The 15,592-nt window shown below is 34.4% G+C and overlaps 4 protein-coding genes across 9 annotated transcripts; 2 read left to right on the top strand and 2 right to left on the bottom strand.

Moving 5' to 3' along the window:
* The first annotated feature begins 508 nt into the window (after window positions 1-508).
* On the top strand, window positions 509-4,093 carry LOC103859397 (protein trichome birefringence-like 8). The gene is made up of 4 exons (XM_009136925.3): window positions 509-1,629; window positions 2,546-2,935; window positions 3,148-3,306; window positions 3,375-4,093. The coding sequence occupies exons 1-4, from the start codon at window positions 1,136-1,138 to the stop codon at window positions 3,700-3,702; spliced, it is 1,371 nt and encodes a 456-aa protein (XP_009135173.1). The 5' UTR covers window positions 509-1,135; the 3' UTR covers window positions 3,703-4,093.
* Window positions 4,094-4,130: 37 nt separating this feature from the next.
* Window positions 4,131-5,318, bottom strand: LOC103859398 (casparian strip membrane protein 2). The gene is made up of 3 exons (XM_009136926.3): window positions 4,979-5,318; window positions 4,772-4,895; window positions 4,131-4,485 (listed from the first exon to the last, which is right to left on the bottom strand). Exons 1-3 carry the CDS (start codon window positions 5,251-5,253, stop codon window positions 4,270-4,272), a joined length of 615 nt encoding a protein of 204 aa, XP_009135174.2. The 5' UTR covers window positions 5,254-5,318; the 3' UTR covers window positions 4,131-4,269.
* A 253-nt stretch (window positions 5,319-5,571) lies between these two features.
* LOC103859396 (probable UDP-N-acetylglucosamine--peptide N-acetylglucosaminyltransferase SPINDLY) lies at window positions 5,572-10,293 on the bottom strand. 5 transcript variants are annotated; one of them, XM_009136922.3, is made up of 17 exons: window positions 10,066-10,293; window positions 9,479-9,866; window positions 9,251-9,412; window positions 8,990-9,165; window positions 8,826-8,901; window positions 8,617-8,745; window positions 8,410-8,529; window positions 8,266-8,334; window positions 8,099-8,180; window positions 7,871-8,030; window positions 7,586-7,784; window positions 7,303-7,497; window positions 7,111-7,205; window positions 6,881-7,016; window positions 6,579-6,796; window positions 6,383-6,510; window positions 5,919-6,307 (listed from the first exon to the last, which is right to left on the bottom strand). In XM_009136922.3, the coding sequence occupies exons 2-17, from the start codon at window positions 9,845-9,847 to the stop codon at window positions 5,919-5,921; spliced, it is 2,703 nt and encodes a 900-aa protein (XP_009135170.1). In that variant the 5' UTR covers window positions 9,848-9,866; window positions 10,066-10,293. The 5 variants fall into 5 exon arrangements, with proteins under 5 accessions (XP_033143731.1, XP_009135170.1, XP_033143732.1 ...); XM_033287841.1 differs by having other exon boundaries at window positions 8,266-8,301; XM_033287839.1 differs by having other exon boundaries at window positions 9,479-9,863; window positions 10,062-10,291.
* A 2,804-nt stretch (window positions 10,294-13,097) lies between these two features.
* LOC103859395 (vacuolar protein sorting-associated protein 55 homolog) lies at window positions 13,098-14,984 on the top strand. 2 transcript variants are annotated; one of them, XM_009136921.2, is made up of 4 exons: window positions 13,098-13,305; window positions 13,607-13,658; window positions 14,334-14,458; window positions 14,540-14,984. In XM_009136921.2, the coding sequence occupies exons 2-4, from the start codon at window positions 13,626-13,628 to the stop codon at window positions 14,724-14,726; spliced, it is 345 nt and encodes a 114-aa protein (XP_009135169.1). In that variant the 5' UTR covers window positions 13,098-13,305; window positions 13,607-13,625; the 3' UTR covers window positions 14,727-14,984. The 2 variants fall into 2 exon arrangements, with proteins under 2 accessions (XP_009135169.1, XP_009135168.1); XM_009136920.3 differs by having other exon boundaries at window positions 13,122-13,516.
* Window positions 14,985-15,592: the final 608 nt, after the last annotated feature.

The raw sequence follows: 15,592 nt of genomic DNA, 5'->3' as shown, positions 1-15,592 counted from the left end.
TTCTATCTGGTCCAAAGCAAAATCTAAGGACCATTTTATTCTATTTTACTCTGCTTTTGAATTTTGATTCTCTATTGTTGCTTTTTGCATTGCAGAAAAGTGTGGACGGAATATCTGGCTCATTTCTACAAGATGTTTTGACAAAATGAGTCTAGGTTCCTATTGTTTCTTTGCGTTTACATTTGCGTTTGTGTTTCTGTTACTATTTCTTTTATAACACTGTAACGCGATTCCAAATGTAAACGAAAGCGATAAGATCAGGAATAGAATCCACTATTCTCTCTCTCGTGTTCATAATTCAGACATGAAACATCCCCTCTCTTTGGTTTCCTTAGTGCTCTTGAAGAGTTTTCTCATCCACACCAGATCAAAGAAATGTCCTCCCACTCCTTTTATGGGCTGGGCTTTAAAACTCAAAGCTATCTGAATTTTCGTTGACCCAAATAGTTTTAAGAAATTAACACAAGTGTAGAGTATTTGTCAACTAAAACATATCTGTCATACAGGAAATATAAGATTATATAGTTAGTTGATAGTATTATAATTTTAAATGTTGGTAAAGTTTAGCCAGAGTGACATTTCTACACAAAAGGAACTTGGTAAAAAGAAAAAAACATCTATAATTATATATACTCATAAATGAGTCAAAAGCTCAAAATCCATCGCACATAGACTTACCTTGTATGAACGATTCTTTCTTTATATGGAAACTAACCGTTTGATACTTCAATCGCATTTTGTTTCTTCATTTCCCTTACTACTCTAAAATAATGATTTCTAATTAATTATAAAAATATCTTAATCAAATTAGCATGCGCTATTTGTGTGATGTATTTTACCAGAAGAAAACCATCAAACTGATGTAATATTAGCTTTATTTTATTGTTCATATATATGAAAATAAATTACAGAATTTACAGTTTAAGTTAATTATTTTGGGAAATTGATTGTCATCTCGATCTAAAACATGCAGAACCGAACATGGGAGGAAACGTCTTTTATTAAGCGTTAATTGGTTTTTGTGGGATGCATCTATTAGTTTTCCCATTAATATTTGTGTCTGTCACATGGATGAATTGATAGTGGATCTATTAATAATTTAATTGCGAATTTATTGCGTTACAGGAACATATATATGTTTATTATTACTTTCCCCTCTCAAAAAAGATCGCATATTCACAATCTTCACGTCTCCTCTTTTCAAAGAAAGATCAAATCTTGTACCGACATGGATCAACAACAAGAATCGAATTCTATGAAGCAGCTTTTCCCTCTATCTTCATCTCCTTTCTTGTCAACCTTCAAGATCAAGAAACATATATTTGTCGGCATCTCTCTTCTCGTCAGTTTCTTGATATTCTCCGTTACCGTCGTGGATCTTGTCGGCATCAAGCCTCATCTCTGTTTCGAATTCTTATCTTCTTCTTTGACGAAGGAACGAAGAAACAACGACGTGTGCGACTATTCGTATGGAAAATGGGTTCGTAGCCGACAACGTGACGTGGACGGAACCTCTTATGGAGAAGAGTGTCGGTTTCTGGATCCTGGTTTTCGTTGTCTGAATAATGGAAGAAAAGATTCTGGTTTCCGACAATGGCGATGGCAACCACACGGTTGCGATCTTCCACGGTATGTTGTCACACTCTTTATGTAATCTTATTCCCTTGGAGCTTAAGGTATCGATTGGTCTTGATTAAAACAAACATCTAGGGTACAAAGCATTCTTTGATCCACTAGAGTTTTAAATTTACAATGCAATTCTTCTAAAAGTACAAACCTAACTATAACCAAAAGTTGTCATAATGGATAAAACTTTTAGGGATAAAACTAGAACTTTAAGTGAGTTGTATATCATAATGATAAATTCATTGTTATTTAAAAGTAAAATTTAAAGACTTCAAAATACAATGTTATTGAACTTGTTATTTTTGGAATATACTCTAAAATCTATTGTTCTTGAAAATATTTGTTGTAGCAAATTTAGTGAGATTTCTAATGATCTTAAGCTGTTTTGGTAGAGAGTTTCTTGGTTAAAAATATAAATCTTCAAATCTCTTTTATGTATGCTTCAAATCTAGTAGATAGAATTTTACAATGTTTTAACTAAAAATTTAGCAAATTCCATAGTTCACCAAAAATCATCTAAAAAATCATTAAAAACCAAATCACTCTAATTACTTTCAAATACTCATTGAATCTCTTTAGGCTATCGAATATGAATCTAAAAGGTCAGAGGTTCAAGATTCGTTTAGAGAAATTTACTATCTAAAATAGAGTTAATTTAACAGGATATAAATTTTATCCTTCTATGAACCTACCATCCTAGTTATTTTTAAAAATTAAATATTACAAACCCATGTTTCATAGAAAAACAATTATAAAATCTTACCCACTTTAATTTTCTAAAATTACTTTAAACTGCTTTGATTTGAAAAAGACTTTTAGACCTTTGGATATGAATCTGGCGGCAATCAAGTTCAATTTATTTTTTACTTTACTTTTTTCACCATGATGACTTGGTTCATGTGGTCTGAAACTATTATAGATTCAACGCAAGTGATTTTCTCAAGAGGAGTCGGAACGGGAGGATAGTGTTCATCGGAGATTCCATAGGAAGAAACCAATGGGAATCTCTTTTATGTATGCTTTCACAAGCTGTGTCTAATCAATCTGAGATATACGAAGTTAATGGTAACCCTATAAGCAAGCACAAGGGCTTCCTTTCCATGCGGTTTCCTGAACATAACGTAACCGTTGAGTATCATAGAACACCGTTTCTGGTCGTGGTTGCTAGGCCACCTGAGAACTCACCGGAAGATGTCAAGATGACTGTTAGAGTCGATGAGTTCAACTGGCAGTCTAAAAGATGGGTCGGGTCTGATGTTCTTGTCTTTAATACAGGACATTGGTGGAACGAAGACAAAACCTTTAACATGTATGAACCTAATCTGAAACATGGAATTTTAGGGGCTATAAACAATTTAATTAGTAAGAGTTTGTTTTTTTTTTCTTTACAAATTTGGAGGTTTATATATATGTAAATTTTTTTAAAAAAAATTGGGGTTTTTTTACTAATCTATGCTCAGCCCTGCAAAGGTGATGGATGAGTTCTCTTGATGGTTTTTTTTGTTATTGTTGTTGTTGCAGAGGTTGTTATTTTCAGGAGGGAGGTAAACTGAACAAGACAATGGGAGTAATGGAGGGGTTTAAGAAGTCTTTAAAGACATGGAAGTCATGGGTTTTAGAGAGACTAGATCATGAGAGTAGTTATGTCTTCTTCAGAAGCTTCTCTCCTGTGCATTACAGGTCTGTTTCGCAATATTCTATGAGGATTAATCATCAGACAAGAGTCTGAATCTTTTTGGGTGTTGCAGGAATGGGACTTGGAACTTAGGTGGTTTGTGTGACGCAGATACAAATCCAGAGACTGATATGAAGAAGATGGAACCTGACCCTATTCAAAACACTTATGTCTCTGAAGTAATACAAGAAATGAGACATGAACATAGTAAGGTTAAGTTTCTGAACATTACATATCTGACTGAGTTCAGGAAAGATGCTCATCCTTCACGGTATAGAGAACCGGGAACTCCTGAAGATGCTCCTCAAGATTGTAGTCACTGGTGCTTACCTGGTGTACCTGACACATGGAATGAGATTCTCTATGCGCAGCTGTTGGCAATGAATTACACAACAAAATGAAAAGAGGTATAAGTATATAACGCTACTTTCTAGTCACATCACATGCCTTCTATGGGCTCAGTTCCATGGCATCTATATACAAAGAAGGTGTGCGTACCAGGCCTGGAACATATCTTTGAATTGCAGCTAGCATAGCTGTGCGATCAACCGCTGTAACCTGTTCAGAATAGCTTATTCATTATATTGGTCCCATACTAAGAAATGGAGCTGTAGATGAGAGAGGTTCAGCTCCACAGTTTTGTACAAAGAAACTAACTAAAGATGTAGCTTGGAGTAATATAGACAGTGTGTGTAACATGATCAGAATAGCATAAAAGTGAACACAAACTTGTCTGTAAAGTTATTTTTGAATTATAATAAGATTACTATAAAGAACATGAAATTTGAGAAATCATTTCGTTTTTTTTTTCTTTCTTCCACAAAAGCAGAGCTACAATCACACTTTCATTGACTTAAAAAAATATTAATACAACAAGCTACAATCACACTTTCATTACACATGACATATGACATAGGTACAATAGTTTTACTTTTACAGTAATGAACACACATTAAGAAGGGTGTTAATTAGTGTCTTTTGAGAGCGACACCGGAGAGGACGACGAGGATGGTGAAGAAAACAACGGCTACAAAGGAGGAGACGACAGCTCCGCTGCTTTTCAGACAGAAGTCACCAAACTGTTGGCAAATGGGGAGCCAGTTCGTGTTCTGGTTCCCATTGTGTGCTAGATACGATATCGCTGCCGCCGATGATGCAGCCGCCATGTTAAATGCCAAGGCCGCCTAATTTAATAATCATATACACTCTAGTTGTTAGTAAGTCATTCAAGATCTAAAACTAATACTCACTCCCTTTCACAAACAATATCATTTTAAGATTTAATTTTTGTTTTACAAAGAGTGTTGTTTTGTATTTTTTATGCAAAATTTTAAATAAAAATCCAGTTTTAATCCTATTGTTTTAATGTATTAATTAGAGAAAAAATATTTAGTTTGTAAATATGCTAATATATCTGTTTTTTTTTTAAATGACACTTTATGAAAGTGAAGGATATTATTGAATATGTACAGTATCAAGAACGAGCAAGAGGAGTCTTGGGGCGGTGGCAAGCGGGCGAACGATGGTGACGACGGAGATGGGAAGAGATAGAAGGAGATATCCTGAAACAATGGACATGGCAATCACAAAGAACCTGAAAACAACAGATGACATTATTAGTTAGCTTGCTACACAAGGCAAACAGTATTATTGATCAGACATGAATGAACTCGTAACTGGTAAGTTGGTAAATCGTCGTAGCCAGCTTCGAACTGTAAGAACTGTGTAAAGAAGGGAAGAGTCTCGTCGCTTGTAAACATGGTTCCAGCTGCTACTGATGCTGCAATAATAGCAGCTAAACGGAGGAGGAAGTCAAAGATTGAGAGACCTCTCTTGTATCCACCTGAGCCACTAGTAGTGTGGTCTTTAGCCACACCGATTAGAGGAGCTTTTCCTTTCATTGCTGAGCTTGATTCTGCAGGGACATTAATGACGGTTGATTCGTTCTTCATCTTTCTTGAGACTGATTAATCTTTTGTGTCACTAATTAGAATATTTGATGCTTTGGTGGTGAAGAAAAAGTAATGAGATTAGGGCTTTTATAGGATTTTTTTTTAGGCTTTTGGTGGAATGCAATGGAGCAGATGAAGTGGGAATTGAAGAGTAGTTGCTTGCTTTTTACTCCCTCTATACTAATTAATTCAACAGATATGGAGTTGGCAAACATAAGTAAATAATAATACAAGTCAAAAGTAAGTAGACTTTAACTAACCAATAATGTTTTCATAATTAGTCTTTACTTGTTTATTTTCTCTAACCAAGAAGGAATATGCCAACTATCATATGATTCATTACCAAACACATGAAAAACAAGCATCCAAATAAGCCTTCAAACCCTAACTGATACAACATTTTGATCTCTCAGATGAGAAGAAAAAACTCCAAATCCAATTCCACATAGACTTGCCAAGAATCATTATAAAGCTAAACTAAGAATACTATTCTTTTTACTACACAAGCAGTAATCTAAAAGTCTATTCCTATAGTCATGGAAGCCAAAAGAGAGGAGGATCTCATGGAGACTCTCTTTCACATCTTTCACCCATATGGGTCCAGAATCTGCAAACGCATTAAGTTTTCTCAACATCTATAATCTCTGTTATCCTGTTTTTGACTTTTAACTAGTGGAGTCCCTGTTCTTTGAGAGCTGCCAGGACTGGGTAGGTAAGGAAGAAGGAACAGGAGCAGAGCCATTGGCCTTGAGAGAAGGAGTGGCTTCTCCAGTAACGTTGAGTCTTGATGAGATCAAGGGATCTTCTTGGACCTCTTTTTGCAGCTTTTCCATTCGCTTTAAGGACGGTACTTCACCTTTGCAGTAGCTTCTCCACATACTTCGGTACGCGGATTCAAGAGCAACAGCAAAGGAAGGACCGTTACAAACAGGAGATCCAGCCATTAGATCCCGGAGACTCATCCTCAGTTTTGAAAGAGCGGTGACATCAGAAGCTAGATCAACAGATAACCGCACATACTCATCCTCATTTTTAGCAACCAGGCGTCCTAAACCTGAATCAAAAGAAACGGTTGCATAAGCTAAACGATGTCTCCAGTAATAAACCAATTTTGGCACCAAGTGCTTACCAACGTTACTGAGAAGACTGACACCAACGTTATGAGCATGTACTGAACCAGCCATAGTAACACATGGAACTCCCATGTAGAGAGATTCACAGGTTGTGGTAGTTCCAGCATAAGGGAATGTGTCCAAACTGCATAGAATGTAATCTGTTAATCTATTAGCGTTTTTGAGTAAATACAATGTGTCAAAAAAAATTACCTTATATCCATTAGGGAATAAGCTTGCATATGGTCATGGTTGAAAAGAATAAGCGGCAAGAGATCAACGCGCTTTGATTCTAACCCAAGCTGCTCCAGCGTCGTGAGAAACCTCTGCCTAATGCTGTCAGAGCAGAAAGGTTTGCATTTTACCACCAGACGAGAGTTGGGAACCGCACACAGTATCCTAGCCCATACTTGCAGCACCTTAGGAGTGATCTGATTGCAGCAACGCAAAGATAAACCCTTCAAACCACTAAAAGAGAGACTACACGAGATTGGTTTATGTGTAGTTTATCTAACCTTTGCGAGATTGTTGAAACTACCAAATGTGACAAAGCCATTGGACAGAGCGGGTGTTGGACAAACAGGACCAGCTTCTGGGGATGGTGTGTAACAAAGAAAACAGTCTGGAAGCCTAACCAGCTCCTCAACCTGTCTGCAATTAAATACACACAAGAATAAATACTCAGGACTCTATTTAGATCACTCTGAAACTCGAGAAAACCATTTTGTTATGAACAAGAACGTACTTCTGTTTGGTATCTAGTGGATCAGCCAACGAATCCGTAATCCTGTAATCAACAGTGGGCAAGCCTGTAGTATTTGGATAGCCGATCCAAGTAACCTGATAGTTCAACCAATTAAAGTAAACTAAAAATCTAAAATCATAAAAGAAAAAAAGAAAAAAAAGATAGTGAGATAGTTTTATTAATTCCTCTCACCTGAACAGGTGCTGGTCTGCAGGCCATTGTTCCCAGCTTGTTATTCGCTGTATGGCCAGTGAGCTCCACCAAAATATCGATTTCGTCATCTCGGACCATACTTGCAATCTTTTTCTCATCTATTCCGTATATATCTTTCCAAACTCCACCTTTCTTCAACACTTTATCCCTAAACCTGAATGTTTTTGCATCTGCCTGCAAAACCATGAGAAAGAGATAGGAAATGAATTGCTTTGACATAATATATTCATCTAAGGAGAAGTATTTTAAAGAAAAATCATACCTTGACTACCGCTGAATAAACCACAACTCTGTACTTTGTGTAATCATGATGAGTGAGTGGGGCTTCAATGAAATAAGAAACCGAATGAGTGAAGAAGTCTGGGGAGATATATCCGATGGTGATAGGTCGCTCTGGATCTTTAACATTATCCCACGAAGTGTACTGTGGGTGTAATCTTGTGAAACGCCAACCCCAGTCTCTGTGTTCATAAAAGAGTTTCTCACTGTAAGTCCCATAAAAGTAACAGAAGAGAAATCAAAACTAAGTCATAATATAAATTCTAACCTGTGAGCCTCGTATAGTTTGTCATCGAGTCCTTCGTTTATGTAGTTCATGGCAAGCAATCGGTTCTGGCCAGCATTGCGAGAATCTTGATCTATCTTAAGGCATTCCTCATAAGCATCGATAGCCGCGGTTATGTTTCCAGCGTCTCTGTAAAGAACACCTACATTTGAATAAACAGGTTATAACAGAAACTAAACGACTCTTAAGAACAGAAGAGGGAACTCAAACCTAAGTTGTTAAAAGCTTCTGCATAAGTGGGATTTGCAAGGATTGCCTTCTCGATCGTATCAGCAGCAGCATCCATTTTCCCCTGTAATATCAGAAAAATAAGCATTGAGTATTGAGTCTAAAGATTCTATTAAGAAACACTAAGCCATCCTTAATCTATATCAAACCTGGACTGTGTAGACGACACCGAGGTTATTAAGCGACTGTGCAAAATTTGGTTTGATTGACAGAGCCATCTACAAAGGTTGGGAGTATTATTCAAAAGACAATGAAACAATCATGAAATGATGCAGATTTAGCATAAACAATACCTGATAACACTCCACAGCTTTATCAAGGTTGTCACGGTCTTTGTAGAGTACTCCCAAATTGTTGCAAGCCTCAGCACAATGTGGGTTGAAGTGGAACGCAAGCTCATAGAACACAATTGCCTGCACAAATAGAACACATGACCAACCTCAAAAACCAAGCACATAATTACTGAATTACAGAAATGAATAAATCGCAAAATTAAATACCATGTCAAACTTCAGCATTTCACCATAAGCCACCCCAAGATTATACATAGCATCTGCATAGTGCCAGTTATAGTAGAGAGCCTTCTTGTAATACGCCACTCCTTGGCTCACATCGCCTTCAAGTTTAACCTGAAGAAACATCACTGACAACTCAGATACACTCACAGCTGAACAACTAAATTTTAATAAAACTTAAGGATTATTATTACCTTTGTTCCTAAATCTGTCAGAGCTATGGCCATATTATTCTTCGCAATCTCAAAGTTTGGAGATACAGCTAGACATCTAATGGCAGAAGAAGAAAATGAAAATAAACAATGTCACACTTGTCCCTTCAACAAAGCAGCAAGTCACCAATTAAAGAATATGTTACCTCTCATAACAAGTGATTGCCATCTCCAAGTCACCACGGTTCTTATAGATGACACCCATGTTACAATAAGCTTCTGCATACATTGGCCTCTCAAGTGCAGCCTTCTCGTAGCAGCCCAAGGCACTGTCGTATTGCATCATCTCAGAGTACACAACACCTAAGTTGTAATACGCAGGCTGCACATTCAGCATTGTGAAATAAACGATCAGAAAATTACATTAATAAGAATGAAAAAAAGTAGAGGATCAGAGAAAAAATTACAGCATAGTGAGGGTCAATCTTAAGGGCTTCGTAGTACTTTTGAATCCCCTCCTGAGTACTCCCAGCCAGCTTCAGGCTAGTTCCAAGGTCGGTCAAAACAACGGCTAAACACTCAGCTGCTGGCTTGTACGATGCATCTGCCATCAGTGCTCTCTGGTAGGACTGTTACAAAGTATTAAGTTAATAATATTTTTACAGATGGATTTAAAAAGTTTAAATGTCACACACCTCAGCAGCTTCCACGAGCCTCCCTTCTTCTTTATGAAGTATACCACAGTGAGTCAGTGCACAAGCGTTATGCGGATCCAACCTGATTGCTTCTCCGAAGCAATCAAAAGCGAGGTTCACTTTGCTTTGCGTCTGGAGGCATATCCCTTTCCCAATGTGAGCTTCAACGTTGTTGCTGTCTCTCTCCAGAAGAGTCTCGTAGAGAGAAAGCGCGTCGGAGAACTTGTTTCTTGCGCGAAGAACGTTGGCGTAAGAGAGTGTATCATTATCATTACCATTCCCTTGAATGGCCTTTGGTCCATTGGCGAAACCATTCTCTACAAGTGGTGGTGACCTCTCCCTCTCGGTGTTATCTTCTAGCACAACCATCAAAGCTAGTTTTTTTACCCTTCAAGGAATAATAAAAATCAAATCTTTGAGCTGTTGACGTAGTGATGAAGTTCAATTGAAGCTAAAGATTTGATCTTTCTCGGTAACAACCACACCTACTCACGAAAGATCCAAGCTTTGAATCAAATAAGCAATTGGGAAAAGAGAATACACAAGCCCTAGATGAATGAGATGATTAGGGTTTAACAAAAACTTACTTGGCGTAGGGATTTAGCCAAGCCCAGGCGGTGAAGTCGTTCGCTTCGCTGGGAATTGGACGGGAGCGGAGGCGGAGACGGCGGAGACTCTGAGCTTGGAGACAAGACAAGACAAAGCGAAGGTACGAGGTCGGTCCGAGCCAAGCTGACAGAGGCAACGACTCAGATTAGCTCTCCTGGCTTGTTCTTTTTTTCTTTCTTTCTGTTTTTTAAAATGACATTTATTGTGTTATCCCCTATATATTATTTGAGAAGTATTGCAACATTTTTTTGTAGCCACATGTCATCACTAGAATGATTCTTAGAATCCTTAGAGAAATAGGTTGGTCCATCTAAATATATAATAAGCTTTTTATTAAACCAAAGTAAATACATTATTAATGTGTTTCATTATTTCCCTAAATAACATTACAGAATTGCCTAATGTGACTAAAGTATATATGACAATTAATGATTTTGAATAATAAAGATTTGATAAAAATAAGTGTGTATTATAATTATATTTGTTTAATTTTAAGCTATTAAAATAAATTAAACAATTATAGTAACCATATAATAAAAATTTTAAAAAAATTATTTATATATTATATTTTGAATTTTTAAAAACGAGTATAAATTACTAAAACTGTTAAAAGTTCCACATTCAAATTTTGTGATCTATGATTTAAAACTTTTGTTATGACATGATACAAATAATTAAAAACTAATATAAGTTGAAAGTCTCATTTAATAAGTATCAAAAATAAAAGATATATAAATATATGTATCATTTTAAATTAAACTATATGCCATATAAAATACATAAATATCTTAATTTTGAAATTTACTTTGAACATTTTTTTGATAAAAAATTTGAAAAAATATTGACAACTTAATTTTTCTAAATATTATAAATTACTTAAACCATTAATTCCACAGTGCAAATTCTGTTATCACTAATTTAGACTTTTTGTTATAACAAATACAAATGATAAAAAAAAATATGAGCAAAAAGCATCATCTGATAAATATTAATATTAAAATATACCATATATGTTACTATCATTTAAATTTAATTATATATCATATCAAATAGAAAAAATATTTTTTCGATTTATAAAATTTATTTATATGTTCGCACCAATTTAATTATATAACTAGTAGATAATGACTTTTTTATTCAATATATATTTATTATTTCATAATATGTTATAAACATATAATATATAAAATAATTTATATATATAATATTCATCCCGCGCAAGTCGCGGGTCTTAACCTAGTTATTATTATTTTCCCTTAAATGCTATTGTGACAAGACAGAAAGTAATAATTTTAAAAAGATATAAAAGGTGAAAAATAAATATAAAAGGTTGTATTTTTTTTAATGTTGAAAAGAAATCTTTGTAATAGGAATGTCAAAATATAAGAGATATTGCTGAAATTTGGGTTCCAACAATTTTAAGAGCATCTCTTGGTATACATCTTGAAATAAAAAAAAATGTTATAATTCTGTTTTATTTTTCATTCTTTAATGGCATAAAAACAAGTTTATTTCATATACAAATTATTTAACTTATTACTTTATTTTTACCTTAAAATAAAGTAAAATTCAAATAAAATCCATTACAGAATTATTGTATTTTGAAATAAAAAATGAAAAACATATTGAAAATGGTCTAATGATTTATGTCAATCACGTGAATAATGCACGAATAATAATAGCAGCATATTTAATCTATAAGACTACAACTAAAATATCATTTTATATGAAAGAAAACAAAAATAACAACAAAGAGTCATCATATACCCAAATTAATTTACGGGAATGAAGTATTTTTCTAATCGTCCTAAATTCAATTCTCAAACATAAATTTGTAACAACTAGGGGTGTTCAATCCGGATATCAGTTCGGTTTCGGTTTAGTTTTTTTTCGGTTTTCGGTATTTCGGTTAGTAAAATATAACTACCAATCTAAATCCATATTTACTTCGGTTCGGTTTATATACCGTCGGTTTTCGGTTTATTCGGTTTTATACCAAAAAACATAATTATTTTGTTTGAGATCATATATATGAATTTTAGAATCATATTGTCAACACAGTCATTTATTAAAAATATATTACATGTTCAAATAAATGAACAAAAAAGTAAAAATGCTTCTACCATCAAATAAAATAATCAAATCTATAACTAAAATCAAAGCTTGAAATTTTGAAAATAAAAATTTGAAATAAAACAGAAATATGAAAGAAAAGTTTTTCCACTCTTCCATATTTAGTGTTCATTAAAGTCATGTTTTTTCAATTGAAAATTTTCCATTAATTATTGTCCATCAAATTTATAATCTTCATATTAATTTTGTGAAGACTAAAATAATCAAAAAGATCAAAAAAAGACTTAGAAAATAAGATGTCTGAATTGCGATGTATTGTTATTTAGTTATAGTTTAAGTGTTTTACAAATTAAGGTTTTTATTACTATAAAATTATGGTAATAGTTATTAACACAAATTTAACTTATGTAACAAATAGATTTTCATGTATTGTTATAAAATAGATACATATTTACATGTTTCTACTTTTAATCGGTTTTGTTCGGTTTATTCGGTTTAATCGGTTATATACCAAACCATATCCAAATCCTACGGTTTTTATAAAATTATATCCATTCGGTTTATATGGTATATACCAAAACCAAACCATATTATCTATTTCGGTTCGGTTCGGTACGGTTCGGTTTTACCATATTGAACAGCCCTAGTAACAACTCAAAATTTGAGTAATCATAATATCAAAATCACAACAAAAATGATTATCTCTGTATTTAAAGATTAATATTTTGATTTTTCAGACATCTTCAAAATAATAAATATTTACATATATATGTAACTTTTTGGCTTTGTTTTTTATTTTCCAATAAATATTTCAACACTCACATAGTCACATTTCTGTATTTTAAATTGTAGTTTAATTTTCAAATAAAAATCATGATATAATAATAGATTGTGTTTTCCAAATTCATGATCAAATAACTAAGACAAATAAAACACTCATTAAAACCTTGAGAACCCAATTAAAACCAAAATAAACCAAACCAGTTTTATCCAGTCGTAGTTTTGGGTTAGTAACGACTTTTTTGACACGGTGTTTCGGTTCTGCTCCTCCCAAATCGCCGAGTCCATCCTTCGTCTCTTTCCAGTCCACCGGCGAGCGATCAAAGTCGATCTCCGTTAATCAGACATGGCTATGACCATCGAAGGTAAATTAAACAATCAAATTACTCACCTTTCCTTCTCTTCTATTAATTTTTCCTGACGAGCTTGAATCAGATTTGTTAAAGCTTCATGCTTTGTTAATTTATCGTGAGCTAAGGTTTTGAATTGTTCAAATTCACTAATTTGTTTGCTAATTTTTTTAATGTTCCGATGTGGGTTTCTTCTGGAATGCTCAAACTGCTGTTTTGTTACAGTGTAAGAAGTTCAAAACCTATTTACTTTGTTATTTACATAAGAGGCAGTGTTATTCTTTACCAGATTTTAATTTTTTTCTTGATAAAACAGACTTGCTGGACTTGCCTTCATGTTTTCATCTAGTATCCTCCTTCAGATCCTGGTAAGGTTAACTGATCATGACTTCTGTGAGCTAAGGCTTAGATCATTCTTCTCATCTTAGCATTTTTTCGTTTGGTTACTTGTATATGTGCTTACCTGTCACACCTGACTGTATATGGTTAGCTGATTTATTTATTTTTGCTGTGATTTTGACGAGTTTAGTATACTAAGCAGAGTTGTTATTGTTGGTCCATCATACATCCTGCTTGCAACATATGAACCTTGTGCTGTTTTGCATAATTTAAAGTTTTGAGATTTACTCTCTTGTATGTTTTGATTAAACAGCTCAAAACCCCATCCAAAACCAAAATAACCTCTAGAATTGTTATCTTTGTCACGTTTCCGCACTAACCAACGTACACTCTTGTATATGCTAAGCTGACAAATGCAACCCTATTCAGATGCCTATAGTAGATTTAGGAAGATAACCAACTTTCTGATCAACTTCTCCCAATCTAAGCATCTTCGCTCCTGAGATTGTATCAGATCCTTATTTTTATCTAATTTTTCTGTTGTAATTCTGTTACAGGAAGCAATGTTAATCAGATTTTTTTCATATTTGATAAGTTTATCATATGATTCCATTCTTAGTATATTTTGTATCATTCAATAAGTAACACAGATTCTAGCCATCTGGGAGATATAGAGATAACTTTTTTTGTTTTCTAATGGCCAGGCGTGTGCACTATATAGTAACTGGTGGCCAATGCTTTCAGCACTCATGTATGTGGTTGTGCCTATGCCTTGCATGTTCTTTGGAGGAGGCTCAACACAATTCCTAATTAGTCGAGATGGTGGAGGGTTAGTTAACTATAATACCTGACTACTAAAATCAAAATTACAATACATGAATCACCAGATTTGCTCCTTCTTGAAACGCAGATGGATAGATGCAGCAAAGTTCTTGACAGGAGCATCAACGGTAGGAAGCCTGGCGATTCCAATCATATTAAGGCATGCAGGAATGATCGAGACGGGTGCAATGCTCATAGAGTTCACATCGTTCTTTATATTCATCTGCACTGTCATGTGCTTTCACCGGGCTAGCCTCGATGATTATGATTGGTAACAGATGCGTTGTTGGTGATGATTTACTAATTGGTCATGATCAAAAGAGAGGTTAGAGTTGAAGTGTGAAGAAGATGAGTTAACTATGAACTCGAGATAAGGTGTTGGAGAAAGTCATCGTCTTTCTCTTCTTTTCTCCCTCTTTGTACAACTTTGTATTAATCAGTGTCTGTAAAAATGTTTTATTCATCATAGTGAAACATGATGCTTGTGTTTTTCTTATCTCACTCTTGAAATAAGTAAAGAATACGTGGGTGCACATGTTCAGCTCTCTGATTGATAGAAAACCTTCTATAGTTTCTAACCATTTCAAAAATAAAATAAAGATTAAAGTGTTCCTGAAGATTCGTAAAAATGAATTAGATCAAGTTCTAAATAATTAACAAAGAACGAGTGAAAAGTTTGTTCACATTTGTCGCCAATGCGCTGTGGAGTATGTTGATGACATGTACACTTTCTACAAAGAAGTTGAGGTACTTTGCAATGTTCTTGGATATCTCTGATCTTCTTTGTGTAAAATGTTTTCCATTTTCCCTGTTGAGAAAACTGATTGCTTCCTTCCTTATTGATAATGGATTCCAAGTGGTTTATTATTATTATTATTATTTTTGGTTCAACTTTAACTTTCATTATCCAACAAAGTGTTACAATGAAATTAAACCTCAACAGAGATTCAACCACAAGACAATGGAGTGATTTAATATTACCTAGGAACACGTTTATGGATCCTAAGCTACCTAATCAAACTCTCCATTGTACTCTTGTAACCCCAACGAGAACAAAACTATCTCTAAACCACCAAGAAAAACTGAATATGAGACTCCAAATTAGCCCAGAGAGATTGATGCCGAATGATCAGAATGTTGT

Source organism: Brassica rapa, chromosome A03 (genome assembly GCF_000309985.2).
Source record: "Brassica rapa cultivar Chiifu-401-42 chromosome A03, CAAS_Brap_v3.01, whole genome shotgun sequence".
NCBI lineage: Eukaryota > Viridiplantae > Streptophyta > Magnoliopsida > Brassicales > Brassicaceae > Brassica > Brassica rapa.
Note: the sequence above shows the minus strand (reverse complement) of the source record. Positions and strands in the feature narration are given on the sequence as shown.